At 46.4% G+C, this 18199-nt stretch overlaps 1 protein-coding gene across 1 annotated transcript; it reads left to right on the top strand.

Annotated features, from left to right (window-relative positions):
- Positions 1-12238: 12238 nt before the first annotated feature.
- On the top strand, positions 12239-13287 carry LOC119273345. The gene is made up of 2 exons (XM_037554534.1): positions 12239-12435; positions 12697-13287. The coding sequence occupies exons 1-2, from the start codon at positions 12276-12278 to the stop codon at positions 12885-12887; spliced, it is 351 nt and encodes a 116-aa protein (XP_037410431.1). The 5' UTR covers positions 12239-12275; the 3' UTR covers positions 12888-13287.
- The last annotated feature ends 4912 nt before the right edge of the window (positions 13288-18199 follow it).

An 18199-nucleotide genomic window follows, 5' to 3' on the forward strand; every position in this document is an offset into this window, starting at 1 on the left:
TCAGACTTCTGTTAGTGGTCATAATTATTATATCAGTTTTGTTGATGCTTACAGCCGCTTTACCTGGCTTTATCTTATCAAACGTAAATCTGATGTGTTTGACATTTTTGTTCAGTTCCAAAAACATGTTGAACGCCTTCTCAAGCACAAAATTGTTCATGTTCAGTCGGACTGGGGTGGCGAGTATCGCAACCTCAACTCCTTCTTTCAGTCGCTTGGGATCACTCACCATTTAGCATGTCCACATACACATCAGCAGAATGGTTCAGTAGAACGTAAGCATCGTCACATTGTTGAAGCTGGTCTGACTCTTTTGGCCCATGCATCTGTTCCGTTTCGTTTTTGGAGTGATGCTTTCACCACTGCATGTTTTCTCATCAATCGTACTCCCACTCGTGTTTTGAATATGAAGACTCCCATTGAAGTTCTCCTTAATGAACAACCGGATTACACCTTTCTCAAGGTCTTTGGGTGTGCTTGCTGGCACCATCTCCGTCCATATAACAAGCGTAAGCTCGAGTTTCGTTCCAAGAAGTGTGTTTTTCTTGGTTATAGCTCTCTTCATAAAGGATACAAATGTCTTCATGTTCCCACTAATCGTGTCTACATCTCTCGGGATGTTGTGTTTGATGAGCATGTTTTTCCCTTTGCCAAACTCCCTGTGTCCACTACTGAGCCACCTGTCATGCATTCATTCTCTGTTGCTTCTGACCAATTTGATGATGTTGCATATTCTCCTCTATTGTTGCCTAACCATGGTGCAGGCACTGGTCGTGGGGCTCGTTTGGAGATTCTGGAAGCGCCGTCTTCCTCTTCGTCGCCATCGCCTTCATCCTCGGCACCTTCTGTTGTGCATGAGGAGCACATGGCGCCCCTGCATGGCCTCGGTTTCCGTGCTCATGCATGTCCGATCGACGTCCTGGCCCGGTCGCCTCTGGCTTCTGGGCTGCCTTCGCCATCGTCGCGCCCTGCAACCCCGCCGACTGGGCCGGCCTCCTCGGTCCCCGTCTCGCCCAGGGCGTCGGGGCAGTCATCACCAGGCCTGGCCTCGCCCGCCCCTGCCTCGCCCAGGGTGTCTGGGCCCTTCTCACCAGGGCCGGCCTCGCCTGCTCTCGCCTCGCCAAGGCCGTCTGGGCCGGTGTCACCGGAGCTGGCCTCGCCCACCCTCGGTTCGCCCATGGCCTCTGAGCCCCTGTCGTCGGGCCAGTCTTCGCCATGCAGCCCGGAGTCGTCTGTCCCGAGCTCACCTGAGGTGATTCCTGCATCTCCGGCGACCGTCACGTCTCCGTCACCTTCGCCTCCGCCGGCTCCTGCTGCTGCTCTACGTCCACATACGCGCAGTCGGAGTGGCATTTTTCAGCCTAAGCAACGTCACGATGGCACAGTTGCTTGGTTAGCGGCGTGCATGTCTGCTGCTCTCGCAGATCCATCCTCTGAGCCACGCACGTATCAAGCTGCTATGCGCATTCCTCATTGGAGAGAGGCCATGGAGCAGGAGTATCAAGCGCTTCTTCGCAATCAAACATGGACTCTTGTTCCTCCACAATCACGGGTAAATGTCATTGATTCCAAATGGGTTTTCAAAGTGAAGAGGCATTCTGATGGGTCCATTGAGCGCTATAAGGCTCGTCTGGTTGCTCGTGGTTTTCGACAGCGTTTTGGACTTGACTATGAAGACACCTTCAGTCCAGTGGTCAAGCCTACTACCATCAGACTTCTTCTCTCTCTGGCTGTTACTCGAGGTTGGTTTCTTCGTCAGCTTGATGTTCAAAATGCTTTTCTTCATGGTGTCTTGGCGGAGGAGGTTTACATGCGCCAGCCTCCGGGTTTCTCTGATCCGGATCACCCTGATCATCTCTGTCGTCTGTCCAAGGCAATTTATGGTCTGAAGCAGGCTCCTCGTGCTTGGCATGCTCGTCTTGCAATGGCTCTTCGTGCTCATGGTTTTGCATCATCAACTGCTGACTCCTCATTGTTTCTTCTTCAAAGGCCTGAGGTTACTATGTACTTGTTGGTCTATGTAGATGATATCATTTTGGTCAGCTCCTCTCAATCGGCTGCTACTGCGCTTGTTCGCTCACTTGGTGCTGATTTTGCGGTCAAGGACCTTGGGAAGCTTCATTACTTTCTTGGTGTGGAGGTTACTTCTCGTGCTGCTGGCCTTGTTATGACGCAGAAGAAGTACTCTCTGGATTTGTTGCAGCGAGCTGGGATGCTTAAGTGCAAACCGACGACTACACCCATGTCTACCACTGATAAGCTCAATGCTATTGATGGTGTGCTTCTTTCTTCTTCTGATGCGACCGAGTACCGGAGTATTGTTGGTGGGCTCCAGTACTTGACGATCACGCGACCAGACATTTCCTATGCTGTTAACCGAGTCTGCCAGTATCTGCAGTCACCCCGTGACACTCATTGGTCTGCTGTTAAGCGGATTTTGCGCTATATTCGTTTCACGGTGGCTCATGGTTTGCATATTCGGCCGTCTGACTCTGGTTGTCTTTCAGCATATTCTGATGCAGACTGGGCTGGCAATCCGGATGATAGGCGATCCACGGGGGGTTATGCTGTCTTCTTTGGCTCTAACCTGATTGCCTGGAGTGCTCGGAAACAGGCTACTGTCTCGCGTAGCAGTACTGAGGCTGAGTATAAGGCTGTGGCCAATGCCACATCAGAGATTATCTGGGTACAATCCTTGCTTCAGGAGTTAAGTATACCCCAATCACAGCCTCCTGTTCTTTGGTGTGATAACATCGGTGCTACATACCTTTCTGCAAATCCGGTATTCCATGCCCGAACGAAACACATTGAAGTTGACTATCACTTTGTGCGTGAACGTGTCTCTCAGAAGCAACTACAGATCAAGTTTACTTCTTCCAAGGATCAACTTGCTGACATCTTCACCAAGCCATTGCCTTTGCCACAGTTTGAGACTTGCAGGCGCAATCTTACCCTTCTAGATTCATTAGAAAGTGGCTAAGATTGAGGGAGGGTGTTAGACTGTATTTACATGTGTATATTGTAACGTTGTATACCACCTCATTATATATATATGTGATAGGCCACCCCTAGAGGGTTGTGCCGGTTCCTCCCAAAGCCTATTGTCTTACAGTGATGTGGTGCTGGACGGCGTACATGGTGAGGACGCAGCGCCAGAGTTCGCGCCACTTGGAGTAGCTGCCGGACTGGACGTCGAGTTTGAAGGTGATGAGACTCCCGATGTTGTGGAGAGAGTGGATGGAGGGGATGGCGGTGGAAGGAGGAGCCGTAGGGTCAGGAAGAACTGGGGGAGAGAGCATGTCATGGCGGAAGAGACCGCTGCAGGCGGAGCCTTGGCGACAATGATCAGCTCGGGCGAGGTGAGCACCGGAGTCGGGGGAGGAGGGATGGGCGGAGTGAGAGCGGGGGAGGAGGGGGGAATGGTGCTCGTGAGGTCGCCGGAGTTCACAAGGCTCAAGTCAAGGATAAGCTCCCCGAGGTGTAATAGACGTACTGCCTCATGAACACGGCCGGCGTGCATGTTCGTGGTGCCGCTAGTTGCCCCGGTGCTCCAAAGGTGGCAGCATCTGTGGGACCTCCACCGACCACCATCTGGCTGGACATGCTCGCCCCGCTAAAGAACACACTGGATGAACCAGGGTCGGCCACATCACCGTACGCATAGCTGGTCGGCGACACCGTGGTTCTGCCGGTCCAGGCATTCTGAGGGGATGCGCTACTTCCTCGCACAGTGCAAGGACACACGCTGCCTCCTTCTATCGTGCATCGATCGTATCCTTATAATAAGAGGTCGTCATGCCGGCCGGAGCTGACCGCGAGACCAAGCTGAGACACAGACCCAGGCCTACTGTGTTACACGTCGATTATTTTGCCTAACCATTGGCAACCATGATCTAACAGAATCAGTGTATTTAAGCCAAACCTTTTTTTTGCGGGTGCGTTTGGTTGTATTGCCCAGCTTGCCCATAGCTGAGCTAGCCTAGCTAGGTTAGCTCGGCTGGGCTACCTTTGCCTTAGCAGCACGTTTGGTTCAATGCCCTTGCTAGCAACAGCCATCAGCTGGTCGTTTGGTTGTGCTGCGGGCAAGGTAGCTCGTTTTCACAGTATCCAAATACAAGTAGCTTATAACAAGTGCATCATCACTACAATATCATTGAAAAAATATCAGTGAAACGGAGAAATGGCTACAGGCAGATCAAGTTGTAAATAGCCATGCAAAAATTCAGCGCAACTTCATGATTGTAAATTTAACACACTCTGTAAACACACTGACTGATAAAGAATTAATCTGACTAACAATTTTATTTTTCAGGAATGAAAAACTCTCTAACATCATTATATGCTAGCATGAGTCATGGACATTATTTCCCTAGGAGACGATGCTGGAAGACATACAAAATAATCCTAAACTTTTACAGTAAATGAATCACACGCCAGGAGGAACATGAACGTGATCAGAAAAGTTATCACGGACCTAGCGCCGCACAAACTCTTGAATAGCAGCCATCGGCCTCCCCTTCAACATGGACGCCACTTGTTCATCGGTGGCCAAAGATGTCTGTAGTGAAAGTCGGACGAATAGAGGGTATTCTTCCATGTCATCAATTATTTTGAATAAATTCTCATACGGGTTGGTCACATGTGTGAAACGCATAGTATCCGACATATCACGTAGAGACCGCGTCATGTCTTGAACTACACTCTCCTCACACTTCACCCTCTTACCTTTATCACGTTTGCCACCTCTAGGACGCTTCGAAGATGAGCTTTCATTATTGGTGTCGTCAGGAAGACAATCTGAATCATATTGTGTTGCAGGATCAACCTCAATATCAATCGCACTCTTCTCGGTGTCACCAATAAAATCCTTGTCACGAGCATGAACACGGTCATAGGGTGTTTGAAGGACAGTGAACTCTCCGGTAGCATGCTTATCCTGAAATATGAACTCCATCTCATCAAAGTTGGCAATAGGCACATTGATATATTTTGCCCTCTTGTCTTTGTTCTGGAAGAGAGGAGGAAGCATGAAAATGTTAGTTATAAAAGACAAAACATAATACAAGATGGAAATATAATTTGACAAAATTTAGATGTAGTGTTCACATTCTTCATCCGTACAACTTCAGTATCATCATATAATATTATCTTGTTGACATCATCAAAATTGGCACCGCTTAAATTCTTCACCTCTAGTATGATCTTCCACTGACCTTTCAGCTTATGGAACTTGTGATAAACTTGCCTTTGTGTGAAGGCGGTGGTAAACTTTGCATTGATTTGTTTTGCACACTCCTCATGATGTGTCTCTTTGAAGACAAATTGTTTTCCCTCAGACTGAATCTTCTCTTTATAGTAACGTAGCATTTCATCTACAACTTGGGGCTGCCACACCACATTGTTACCCGCCATATCCCTGTGGCATCAATTAAATTTTATAATTCATAGACAGAATAACACCTATGAGATGCATATCGCATTGCACTCGTACCAAGGGAAAGAAATCATGGTTACAAGTTGAAGAAAGAAAACACACAAGTCGTTCTTCTAAGTGATAATACAACTTATAGAATCAACAAATTCATACAGAAAGTTTGAAAAAAAAAATCAACCACGTCTAACATTATGCCTATTTCTCCACATATTGGCTGCCATGGCATCCCTGTCTCTAAGCACCTCCCTTTGTTCCTCACGTAAATCCCAACCTTGCCGCTGATCCTTCCCCACTCTCCTCACTTCCTCTCTAATCCGTTCGTTCCAATCATCCCTCCTTCCTAATCCGTTTGATATTAGGTTGATATTTTAGTTTACAACAAAAAAGGCATCCAATGGAACCAGCTAGAGGCAGAATGATGTTTTAAACTAAAATGCATATGCTATTCCGTGTAAGTCTACTACTCCCCCCATCTCATAATATATGACGTTTGTAAGTTGTTCATGTGTAGGCTAATGATATTTAGAACTTACAAGTAACTAATGTGTGCTTTTTTGAATGTAATTCGGTCTAAATCAACCTACGAAATATAACACCCCGCATCCATGTCCGCGGACGGATGCAGGGGGAAAATTTGCGAGTTGCAGTTGGAAATGCCCCTATATCAGTACTGCGAGAATCGAGTAAGTTCTTTCCTTCAAAGGCAAAATAAAGAGAGAATACAAGAAGCCAATCAAGGATATTGTTCTTTCGGAAGCTTGTACTTTTTTTTTTAAGTTTGATGAAAGCTCTGGTATATGTCCATGTGTGTTTTCCCGACTGAGATGTGTGGTCTAGGCATACAATTCACATCTAGTGTGTGGTTTTTAGAGTTACAATTTCTCATAGTGCGCAGTTCATGCACAAACAAGTGTTGGAGATTATAGTAAAAAGGTGAATATATTGGTTGAGCTTAATGATTTATATTCGACTGAGGAGCTACAGTGGGCCCAGATGTCTAATGAGAGGTGGCTTTTACAAGGTGATAATAATACTGCATATTTTCAGTGAGTTTCTAATGGTAGGAGGAAAAAACTCTTCATTGTTTAGATGATAATGGTACTCTCATTGAGGGGACTGGTGATTTGCTTAAACATGCAACTGCATATATAAGGACCTATTTGGCCGTGCTCCTGGTAATATGTTTGCATTGTCTCCTGGTCTTTGGGGTGAGCATGAAAAATGAATGACTTAGACAACTTTATCCTTATTAGACCATTCACTGTTGAAGAGGTCAAGTATGTTACGTACATATAGGTACCATGTTAGTCGAAACTACTTAGATGGACCAAAAGTACATGCATTGAGGGTTTTCCATAGAAAGCTAGGCATGAAAACGTCAAATCAGAAGAAAAAAATATTATAAAATATTAATGTAACTTATTAGTTTCCATTATATTTAAATCGTTTTGAATTCTTTACGCCATGCAATCTGCTAAAACCAAGAAATCAAATGTTGGCCCAGCCACCAACAAATCTTCGTTGTGGATCCCTTTCAATTGGAAAATTAAATTGTAAGTTTTGTAGCATCTTCATTCATTTGAACTGTTTATGTACATGCCTTCTACTATTCTCTAAAAAAGATGCATTTTTATTAAAATACTAGGTATGTGCCCCGTGCGTTGCCACGGGGGCCAAATGTTTAACATAATAAGAGGACCATACAGGATGAACCCTGATGCAAAACACATAGACAAAATAAGATTATGTTTTGGTTATAAAGCATAGATTTTCCGCCATTGCTTAAATTGACAAAATAGGTATATGCCCGTGATTTATCTGCTTTATTGGGTTACCAAAGATAGTAAGAGATTAATGCTATTTTTTGTCTAAGGACCGTGAATTTATTGCTATTTACTGGGTTAACGAAGATGATTGACAGGTAACAAGTTCTGCATAAGAAACAATTTCTTTACAGTACATGAATTTCCTACTATACCATACATTGATCCGGTTTGTTTTGTTGCCAAAGATTGTTTTGATGAAACCAGAAGGGGATGAAAACTGGGAAAAATCGACGAAGAGTGGGTGGACAGACGAACGAACAAGTGATGGGAGAAAAAATGACGTGAAATGGAACCTTCCGTGAGGACGGACGTAGAGGAGATGGGGAGAAATTTTTATGTAAGGCGGAACCTTATGTTCTTTTTTATTAAAAGATCGTGACACCCAAATTTGTACGAACTATTTTCCCAAACTTAGTATCCCTTCTATGTCATAATACTACAAGTATGACATGCATCAAAATCTTCAAACGGGGTGTTGACGTATAATGTGCTGCCTAATCTCTTCCATCAGATCGGTCTTTTGGTTGCATTGGCTAGAGCATGTAAACACTTCTACATGGTATCAGAGTCAAGAGGTCTTGAGTTCAAGACCCGGCTGGCAATTAAATTGCAGCCCATTTTCGATCCACGTTTAGGCCTGAGGGAGCCACACATGAGGAGGAGTGTCTTTAGGGTTTTAAATGTTGATATCACAGGCACATTCTTAATTGTGGACACTTTGTGCTTGTGGGCTAAGCCCAGCCCGTTTGAGAGCTACACTTTACTATTCCACAGCCCAGACCAGAGTTCTATCCGCTCATCTCCAATTCCCTGTTTCTCAAAAAAAAAAAATCTCCAATTCTCCATTCCACCGAAACACCGACCACCACCGCCGCCGCCACCCAGCCGGCAACCATGGCGGCAGCAGCAGAGACTCCTCTCCTCCACAACCTCCCAGACGAGATCGTCCTATGGGAGATCCTCATCCGCCTCGACCCCATATCCCTCCTCCTCTGCCGCGCCTGGCACTGCGCCACCTCCACCCGCCGCTTCCTCCTCTCCCACCACGACCGCCAGCCCGCCCTCCCCATCGTCCACGGCGACGAGTACCGTAACATCCTCGCCATAGACACTCAGGCGGCTCCACACCGTCGCCTGGCTTGATGGGGTCTTCGTTGTGGAGGCCTCCTGCGATGGCCTCCTTGTCGTCTCCAAGTTTGATTACACTGGTGCGTGTTTTGATTTTTGGTTTGAGCTTTTTTTCGCCCTAGGCCGAAATGGCCGAATATCGGCCATTTTCAAAATTTTCGGCTGAAATTTGACCAAATTTTGACTGCAAGTTGACATAAATTTAACCAAAATTTGCCAAATTTAAGTAATTTCGGCCTAAATATACTTTTCGCCTCACGCCGAGATGGCCGAAATTCGGCCGAAATCCACTTTTTGCAGCCGAAAATCAAAACACCTCTCGCACCTGCCTCTCCGTTTGCAACCCAGCCACGCGTGACTTCAAATCGGTGTCCCCCGGGCCCGACCCACTGCCGGGCTTGAGGATCCTACCGGCGAGTACCGGCTGCTACTGCAACATAGGAACAACACTAACTCGTCTAAACACCAAACTGGCCGCTGCTATGTCTTTGCGCTGGGCTCCCACCAGCCACGGAGGTATGTCGGGTGCTCGGAGACCAAATTAGCATTCTTCGATGTAGCTGTCCGGCTACGTGATAGCCTGCATTGGTACCCCGTGCTGTATGAGACTGAAAGCAGGCCATGGGAGTATGTGGGTAAAAGCAAACTCATAATCGTATTCGACACCACAACTGAGTCGTTTCATCAGATGCGTGCTCCACCCGTCCCCACCAGCTCACGTATCTGTGAGATGGATGACACGCTTGGCATCAATAGCTGTAACTGGGCCATGGAAACTGTTGATATATGGGTGCTGCACAACTACGAAAGTGAGGTTTGGGATTTGAAGTACCGGGTTCAATTGCCAGTCGCACAAATCTGGGGGAACCTTGAAGGCATTGTTGGTACTCTAGCCTATTGGCATGTGACCGTTGCTTTGAGTGATGGCGACGTGCTCTTGCTGGTCAGACTTGGGCGTTCGCTGTTTTACGTTGACACTGATGGCAAGCTGATTGCTATTTTCCGAGACATCTCAGCCTATAAACATCGGCTCAAACAAACTCTTGTGCCTCATGATTTCTTCATGACACTAGACGGTTATGCTGCGGACGCTTCGCCTTTCATCTGATGGCTATTGAGTGAGGAGGTGCTTCTTAATGGCCTAGTCTTCATATCCTCATCAGCTGCAATGTCTACGAGTTGGATCAAGCATGAGCATGCTGATTTCTTATTTTTGTGTTGATGTATGATGTATAATAAATTATGATCAGAAGTGACTGTTATGTGGTTGCATGAAATCCATTCCTTTTTTATACCCTTTTAGGCTGAAGCAACTACTGCTTGTGTTAATGCTAAAATTACCAAGCCATTTTGCACTGTTTTTGTAATATTTTTCAACTCAACTGATCTTCTCCGTACTTGATATTTAGTAATCTTTATGCCTCATCATTATTTATTGAACTGAAGAATTGGTTTGACCTCTTGATCTAGCGGTCTTCTTAATAGCAATTTGTAGTGTGTTTCCTGATTGTACCCTTTGTCGTATCTGACAATGAGAAGATGCAGATTTTCCTCTTTGCTGACTTGCAAGATGCATCTGACTTCTAGCGTGTTGCTGATTGTACCTAGGATATAAGTGCAGATGATGTACTGCTCTCTTTAAATCAAACTTGGCTTATGTGGGATTCTGTATTGGATTGTAGCAATGTGCATTTGTGGGAGCCGATGGGCAAATATGGTGCCATTTTACGCGTTTCTGCCATGATAGGTTGGAACAGTTTTTTCTCTTGCAGGATTTGGATATGTCCTAGTCTAACAAACGATTCCAAATTTCCTTGATTTCTTGCATAAAGAATGAGATTTTAGGTTAGGCTCCAATGTCACATTCTGGACCATTGCCCAATACCTAATAATTCAGAGAAACGACGGAGATGGTTAGGTCGGTCTTATGGAAACTAAGCTCACCACTATATCGAAAATTGGACATGGTTGCAGTAGTATGGTTCTATAGAAGAGTGGTACTGCAACCTGAAAATCTATGAATATCTTATTGCATTTTTTTATATGTTGCATGCATGGTTTGCAACTATTACCTCTTATTATTTCAATTCAGGCGTTAACCATTTTGGATAAATGCTTCATGCCATGTTTGACTTGAACATAAAACAGAACTCGTACTAACTTATCGGCATGAGAAAGGTTTGCCACATCGTGTACATGTCTCAAGCAGCCTGGCCAATTATGTGATAACACAGCTGTACAAGTTAGTCAAGAAAGTTACTCTGTTTATTTGGTACTACATATTTATGTGCCACTGCAGGGTAATTGACCAGCTGCTAATGTCAAATTGTTGTGACTGAAGGGATATGGACTTTTGGACATGTGTGTGAGAAGAACAGATAAACTGGTGACAAAATGTTTGAAGTGTCTGCTTGCATTTCCGCCATAGATGAAGTATGTAAGCAAGTTTAACAATCTATGATGCAGTTCTTCCAAGTACTATATTGAAACTGAATCTCGCATGCAGTTCTTCGAGCGCTTACTGACTACATCCCATGCATGGTCAATGCAATAGAGTGAATGAAAAAGCCCATGGGGGACTAGCGTGTGTGCATGCTCTCACATAACCACCAGTTTGTTTGAGTGGTATTGCCAGTTGTTTCTTCCAGATCACGGAGCCCATCGTGGCACGCGTCAACAAGGATAGTGAGATATTGTTAAGCAACAGTTTCTTCTCTGGTCTTCTGTTTTGTTAATTTTTTGTATGCCTTGAGTCCTTGACTTGTTTCGAGTAAGCAAGGAACATGTTGATTCTAGGTTGGATCACCTGTGGTGGAAGTGGAACTACTGGTTGCTGTCTTAATTACAACATGGTATGAAACTAATACTCCATCAATTGCACCCGTTGATGCTGTTTTTTGTTTGTGTATCCACTTGTTCTTCCCTTCTATTACCTACTTAGCAATTGAGTCTGGTGCTTATTTTTTTGGATTAGAAAACGTTGGGTCAATTTTTTACCCATTCTGAGTCTGAATTCCGCTTCTGCTGTTGAACCTTTGAACGTACACCATGCCTCGTGTTCCCTTTGGGCTTTGCTACTTTTGCAGTTCTGTTCTAAGCAAGAAACAGGTATTAGATTTTCTTACCGGTGATCTGTGGAAGTGATGTATGCTGCAGCCAGGCTTAGAAAAAGTACGAGTATAGTGTTTCATCCATTTTTGTAATGCTCCTGGGCATCAATGCTTCACCCTTTGCAACCCTTTTGTAATTTGTTCTTGTTGAATTTCTGGCTGTTGCTACAGAAACAGAATGTGTAGCACAGTTGCTATTAAGAACTTAAGTTGTGCTTTTCCTGCCTGTTCGGAAGCTCTCCAGTCTTGTAACTCTGCTCCGCGTGAGGAGCTTGGTTCGAGCCGCTCCCTGCAATTATGCTGGCGCTCCCTCCGCTCCGGGAGCTGCAGTTGGGGAGTGGAGAGGATCCGAACAGGGTCTTCATATAAAAGTTCCAGATGCTTTGCATACAAAAGTTCCGGACACGACTTGTTTTCGTTGTTTCTTGATGGGTCCAGTAGATTCGGACGTTTATTTTTGCCAGGCAGGTGTTGTACTCCACATTTATGCATATGTGTTGATTGGCTCATACTATGAAACAAAAGTGGTTTTGAACTGAACGTAATCTTGAGAGCTCAAAACGTTCTTGTGATGCTGCAACAGTAAGCATACAGAGAACAGTAGTTGGAAGTAACAGAGACCAGTGGGTGAGCTGTTGAACAGCAGGTACATGCACAACTACTACTTCTCACCCTACCTCTATAAATACTTCTTCACCTACTGCTGCATCAAATATGGGCTCCTGATTGAGTTGGGAAGCTGTAGTTTACCTTTCAGCAGCAGTTTATCTTGGCGAAATGGACTCGCATGGGCCTGGAGAGGAGGACCGGGTTGGGGAGGCCATGCGGGATGGGGCCCAGGAGGGTGGGGTCCGGTTCCACCTGGCGGGCCTGGGTTTCCTGGTGGACCTGACCCGGGTTCCTGGGGGCCTGGGTTCGGTGGATTCTTCGGATCATGGTAAGTTGAATTCCTGGCTAAGTGATGGAGGTCGTCAATTCATTCAGTTAGCATGTCAACTGTTTTTCCTTCTAAAAATCAGTCTATTCACTCGGTAGATGATTAGTGGTTGGGCGATCAAATGTAAAATTTTCAGGACCAACTAAAACTACAATTCCAAGAGATTAAGCATATACTAGTAGTTTAATTTTTTAGCTCTGAAACTCTTTTTGTTTAGATGGATACATGTGAAACTCTGAATGAATGTTTCTTCTTTTGCAGCTTCTATCTCCTGTGCTGCTGCTGCCTGCTCCAAGATTGCTGCGGCCCTCTGTTCGGACATCCGGGCCCTGGCGGTTCGCCGCCCCCTTTCTGATAGCCCACGGAGCCGCCGGCCATATCCACCACAAGAAACAATGCACTTGACCACAATTCCAGGACTAAGTGTCGGCGGGAGAACGCGGTTGGGTTAAGATATTTGCATCTTGGGAGTTCCCCTTGCTACTATGTAAACTCTACTGAACTCACACTTATGGTCTTGGTAGTATCTATCCTGGAGATGATTGATTCAGTATTACAGAGTTCACTAGTGTTATTTCAGTAGCCGTTAGCAACAACAAAGGCTCCCTGTACTTTAGAGTACCTTGATGATGCATTTATCAGGCTCTCTTCCTTCACATTCCATACTAGCAACAGCAAGGCTCTCTCTGCTTTATACCTAGTTATTGCATTTCACAGGCCAGCCGGAAGTGAAACCAAATTGCAACCTTGTAGTCATAGCTCACACACTGACACCAGAAGTGTAGTTGCATGAAATCAGGCTGAAGTGACTACTGCATGTGTTGATGCTAAAATCGACATGTCATTTTGCTCTGCTTTTCAAATATTTGCCAACTAATCTGCCTCATGTCTCTGAGCAGAGGAATTGACTTTGCTTTATTTTATTTATTTATCTAGTGGTCTTCTTAGTACTCAGTTGTTAGCAATTTATATGCATCATTACCCTCTTGCTTGAACTGAAGAATTGCTGTTCTCTGTTTCTACCTTCCGTTGTAGCTGACGATGACAACAGGATGATTCTCCTCTTTGTTGACTTGCAAGCTTCATTTAATTCTTAAGGCACCTTGGAGCACTACTCGTTAACATAAATGGTTGCATAAGAGTCAACTTCTCAATGAAAGGTTCTGTTATAATTCATTTTTCATTCTGAATCAACTGCATCTGCTTAGGTTGTTCTTATGGAAGCTAAGATGCTCACCATTTTAGCTAAGATGCCTCGTTCTAGGAAGTTGTAGTGTTCCTGTAGAACAGACTGGTACTGGAGCTTTAAAAATCTATGAATGCATTTTTGTGCTTCCATCCTCACGCCAGCTTTCTATTACATTGTTTGGAATGATCTATTACTATTTCGCTTTTGGTGGAACACATTGAAAGGATTAGTGCTTCATGTGATGCACGATCCGAACATTAGTTGAAGAAACAAAACTTGTAATGTAATTAAAGGGATTTGAAATTCATTTGGTATTGGTAAATTGATAGTCTGGTGAATGACTTTGATACCATCAATTCATGTCAGTTTTTCTGCTTAAATTTTCCATTGTCGCATGTCAATGACCAAATCAGGTTCTGCAGGATGCATCAGTTGTTAAGTTTTAAGTACCTGTCTGTTTAGGCTAACCTGCGTAAGCCATCACTATGTCATTGTCTAATGTTCTGATTCACTGGAAGCAGGTTAATTTCCAGAATCGCCCAAGCCGAGAGGCCTTAGGGGAAGTGTAGTTCATGCAGAATTACTTACTTGCACTGTTATATGATGCTGCAATCTTGGTGAATGGACCGATCCATATCCAGCAGATCAGGTAGAGTTGTTTTTTGGTGAATGGACCGGGGGATCGATCTTGCTGTAGCAATTTTTCTGCTATTGATATATTCCCGAGGTTTGCTTCTGATTGTACTTTGTTATCTGATGGAAACAAATGTCAAAGTGTTAGCTGCTGAATTGTATGTGCCGCAATAATGTCTTTTACCTGTTTCGTGTCGTATCAATACTGTATCATTCTCTAGGTTAACTTGCATGGATTTGGTAGTGGTGACTGTCGGTGTCAAAACCGGCGGATCTCGGGTAGGGGGTCCCGAACTGTGCGTCTAGTCCGGATGGTAACAGGAGGCAGGGGACACGATGTTTTACCCAGATTCGGGCCCTCTTGATGGAGGTAAAACCCTACGTCCTGCTTGATTAATAGTGATGATATGGGTAGTACAAGAGTAGATCTACCACGAGATCGGAGAGGCTAAACCCTAGAAGCTAGCCTATGGTATGATTGTATGTTATGGTTGTTATCCTACGGACTAAAACCCTTCGGTTTATATAGACACCGGAGAGGGTTAGGGTTACACAAGGTCGGTTACAAAGGAGGAGATATCCATATCCGTATTGCCTAGCTTGCCTTCCACGCCAAGTAGAGTCCCATCCGGACACGAGACGAAGTCTTCAATCTTGTATCTTCATAGTCTAACAGTCCGGCTGTCCGGAGACCCCCTAATCCAGGACTCTCTCAGTAGCCTCTGAACCAGGCTTCAATGACGATGAGTCCGGCGCGCAGTATTGTCTTCGGCATTGCAAGGCGGGTTCCTTCTCCGAATACATCACAGAAGAATTTGAATACGAGGATAGTGTCCAACCCTGCAAAATAAGTTCCACATACTATCGTAGAGAGAATAATTTTTCGCAAATCTAATTTGCTGACATGTTTTGGCAGCATGACGTTATGTCATGGCCCGGTGATTATTCGAACCGTTTCCCTTAACCAGCCCCGCACATAACGCGAGATAGTTTTTCGACACGTCTTGTCAAAGCAGAGATTGTGTCCCCTTATTACGGGATTCTCATCAATACGGGCGTGGGTAACCCAACCGCGCCATCGATTACGGCGCTTGGGGATGAGCGAGTTTTACCAGGCAAGTGAGGACGCTTAGTTTCGTCCGTCCATATAAAGGGATAAGGATTCACCTTTCTATCCACGCCTTCTTCTTCCTTTGCTCATCCATTTTCACACACACTCGAGCTCTAGCGCCCAAGTCCGCACTTCCCACCTCAACCTTCTCCAACCATGTTCGGAGCGGGAGGTAGGTGGATGGTCTCCTCCGTCACGGATGGAGACATCAAGAAACTGAGGAAAGCCAGATACCTGCCCGACGACATCACGCACCGGCTCCCAGATGAGGGGCAGCTCATCCCCACCCCCAGGCCCCATGAGAGGGTAGTGTTCCTCACCCATTTCCTCCGCGGACTGGATTCCTTCTCCATCCATTCGTCCGGGGGCTCATGTTCTATTACGCCATGGATTTCCACGATCTGGCCCGAACTTCATCCTCAACATCTCGGCGTTTATCATCGTGTGTGAGGCCTTCCTCCGCATCAAGCCCCACTTCGGCTTATGGTTGAAGACCTTCAATGTCAAGCCGAAGGTTGTGGGCGGGCGCCAGGCGGAGTGTAGAGGCGCCATGGTGGGCAAGATGCCCAATGTAACATGGCTCGAGGGCTCCTTTGTGGAAACCATAAAGGGGTGGCAATCGGGGTGGTTCTACATCACCGAGCCGCGCGACCCTGCATGGGCAGCGGCCCCCGAGTTCCGATCTGGCATCCCCATGCGGCTCACTTCCTGGAAAGAGAAGGACCCGTCCTGGGGTAGTTTGGGAGAGCTGACTGGACTCCAAACATGTATTCAAAACATGGTGAACAAGAAGCTCAAACTTGTCAACGTGGTCCAGGTCATGCTCCACCGCCGGATCCTCCCGTGCCAACAACGGGAGTTCAACTTGTGGGAGTTCGACCCGGCGCAGCACCGAACTCTGATCAGGCTCTTCGACACGACTCACGAAGATGCCTAGAGGCTGTTGTTCAAAAGCGCTGAGGTCCCCCCCCCTCCTATTACTGAGGATCGCGGATTCAGCGCGAAACGCCAAGCCAGTGCGGTAAGCTATTTTACCTTTCACAGGATACTTATTTTTTATAGATTGACTCCATGCGGGATCTAAACTCCCGCACTTTTGACAGGACTGGCAGGAGACGGCCTGACAGATCGACTGTCCGGCTCCTTTGCACGAAGGCCCAGCAGACGCTCTTTTGGCGAAGATGCTGACTCCGGCTCCTTATACGGTGCCGGAGAAGACCAAGAAGGCCAAGGGAACCCGAAAGAGTTCCCGACGCCAGGCGTCGTCGAACTCACCGTCCGATGACTCTGCGGCGCACTCCTCCCACGAAGACGAGGAAGAAGAAGATGCTCCCCCTCCTCCAAGGGGAGATAAGAAAAGGAAGACCGCCCTAACGGGGGGGCGAAGGGTCCAAGAAGGGAAGGACTCTCCTTCCGGACAGCTCCAACGCCACCGACGAAGACGAAGACGAGTGGTTGCCCAGGGCCAAGCCCTTGGGGAGATCGTAAGTATTCGGATACCAGAGTAACTCATAGCATTCCTTTGTCGCACTGCTTTCCGTAACACCGAACATGATTATGCAGGCCGCCGCGAACCAGCATCGATGTATCGTCGGACGACTCCTTGGGCTCGTCGGACATGGATAGCGTTCCAGTCCCAACCGCCACCTCCCCTCCTCCTGCGGACGACGCCGAGGTGTTGTCTCAAGAGGCACCGGACCGAGGGGAGACAGTCCCGGAGGCACCTCAAGGCGACCTTACGGACTCCGGGAGCTGAGGGGACGGGGCCCCTGAGAGCTCCGAGTTCGGCCCTCAGCCGAACACCGCGCCGGAACCTCCAGCGGTTCCAGGCTCGGGCAGGCGGCCTCCTTCTAAGAGGGGCAAGACGCCTGTGCCGGTGACCTTTGTCCATCCAGAGGCGCCGGACAATCTGCTGGAAGCGCTTCGCAGCGCTTCCATCGACAAGGAGCACCGTACTGTTATGAGTGCGGTGATCCAGAAGGTTCAGTCCGCCAAGAGCGAATTGACTGAAGCCTGTGCCAGCCTTCTAACAGGTTTTGAGGTAAGTGTTCTAAAATGTAGTAAAAATATTACCGCATAGACAGTAGCCCATGTTGCTTTGTTCGGTGTTCACAAAGAAAAGCCGAACAGAGGATCAAATAATATCGCAGGAGTCTAATATAAGTATGTCAATATGCATGTGCAGGCTTCGCTGCCGGCGTCCGCCGCACTGACTGCGGAGGTCGCCGTACTGAAGCAGGACCTCGAGGGGTCCAGGAAAGAGCTCGGCCTTGTCAAGAGGCTGCTCGAGGAGAACAAGGGTAAGTAATACCCTGTCTATAGATATGTATATATAAAAGAAGAAGCGATTACAAGATGACAGGATCATCGTACATTTGCCAGGGGCCATGACCGAGGTGGCGACCCTGAAGCAAGCTGTAAGTGCATCTAGTGCCACCCCTAGTTGGTTTTGGAGTTTTGACGACAAACCTAGTTGAGGGACTAATGTGTTTGTGAGAATTGCAGGACAACACAGGTAGAAGTCCCTCATTGATTCGGTTTTCCTACCAGAGATGACCCCTAAAAATGTATGAAGACATTGAAGTCAAAGGTGGTATGTGAAGACATTCACATTGAAGACTATGACAAGAGAAGACATCGCGTGAAGACTATGGAGCGCGAAGACTTAGCAGTTTTGTCGTTCTGTGTTTTTCTTTGTTGAGTAATAGGAACCACCGTACTATTAAGTGGGGTCCAAGAGAACCAGTCAGAATGACTAAAGTGATGCTTAACCAAAATCCTATGTCTTCGAGTGAAGACTATGCGAGCAAATCTTGTCCAGAGTTGGATAA

This window comes from Triticum dicoccoides, chromosome 3A, assembly GCF_002162155.2.
Source record: "Triticum dicoccoides isolate Atlit2015 ecotype Zavitan chromosome 3A, WEW_v2.0, whole genome shotgun sequence".
Classification (NCBI taxonomy): Eukaryota; Viridiplantae; Streptophyta; class Magnoliopsida; order Poales; family Poaceae; genus Triticum; species Triticum dicoccoides.

Coding starts and splice junctions, on each gene's coding strand:
- LOC119273345 (XM_037554534.1), top strand. CDS start 12,276: ATGGACTCGCATGGGCCTGGAGAGGAGGACCGGGTTGGGGAGGCCATG. Junction 12,436..12,696: donor GGTGGATTCTTCGGATCATG/GTAAGTTGAATT, acceptor CTTCTTTTGCAG/CTTCTATCTCCTGTGCTGCT.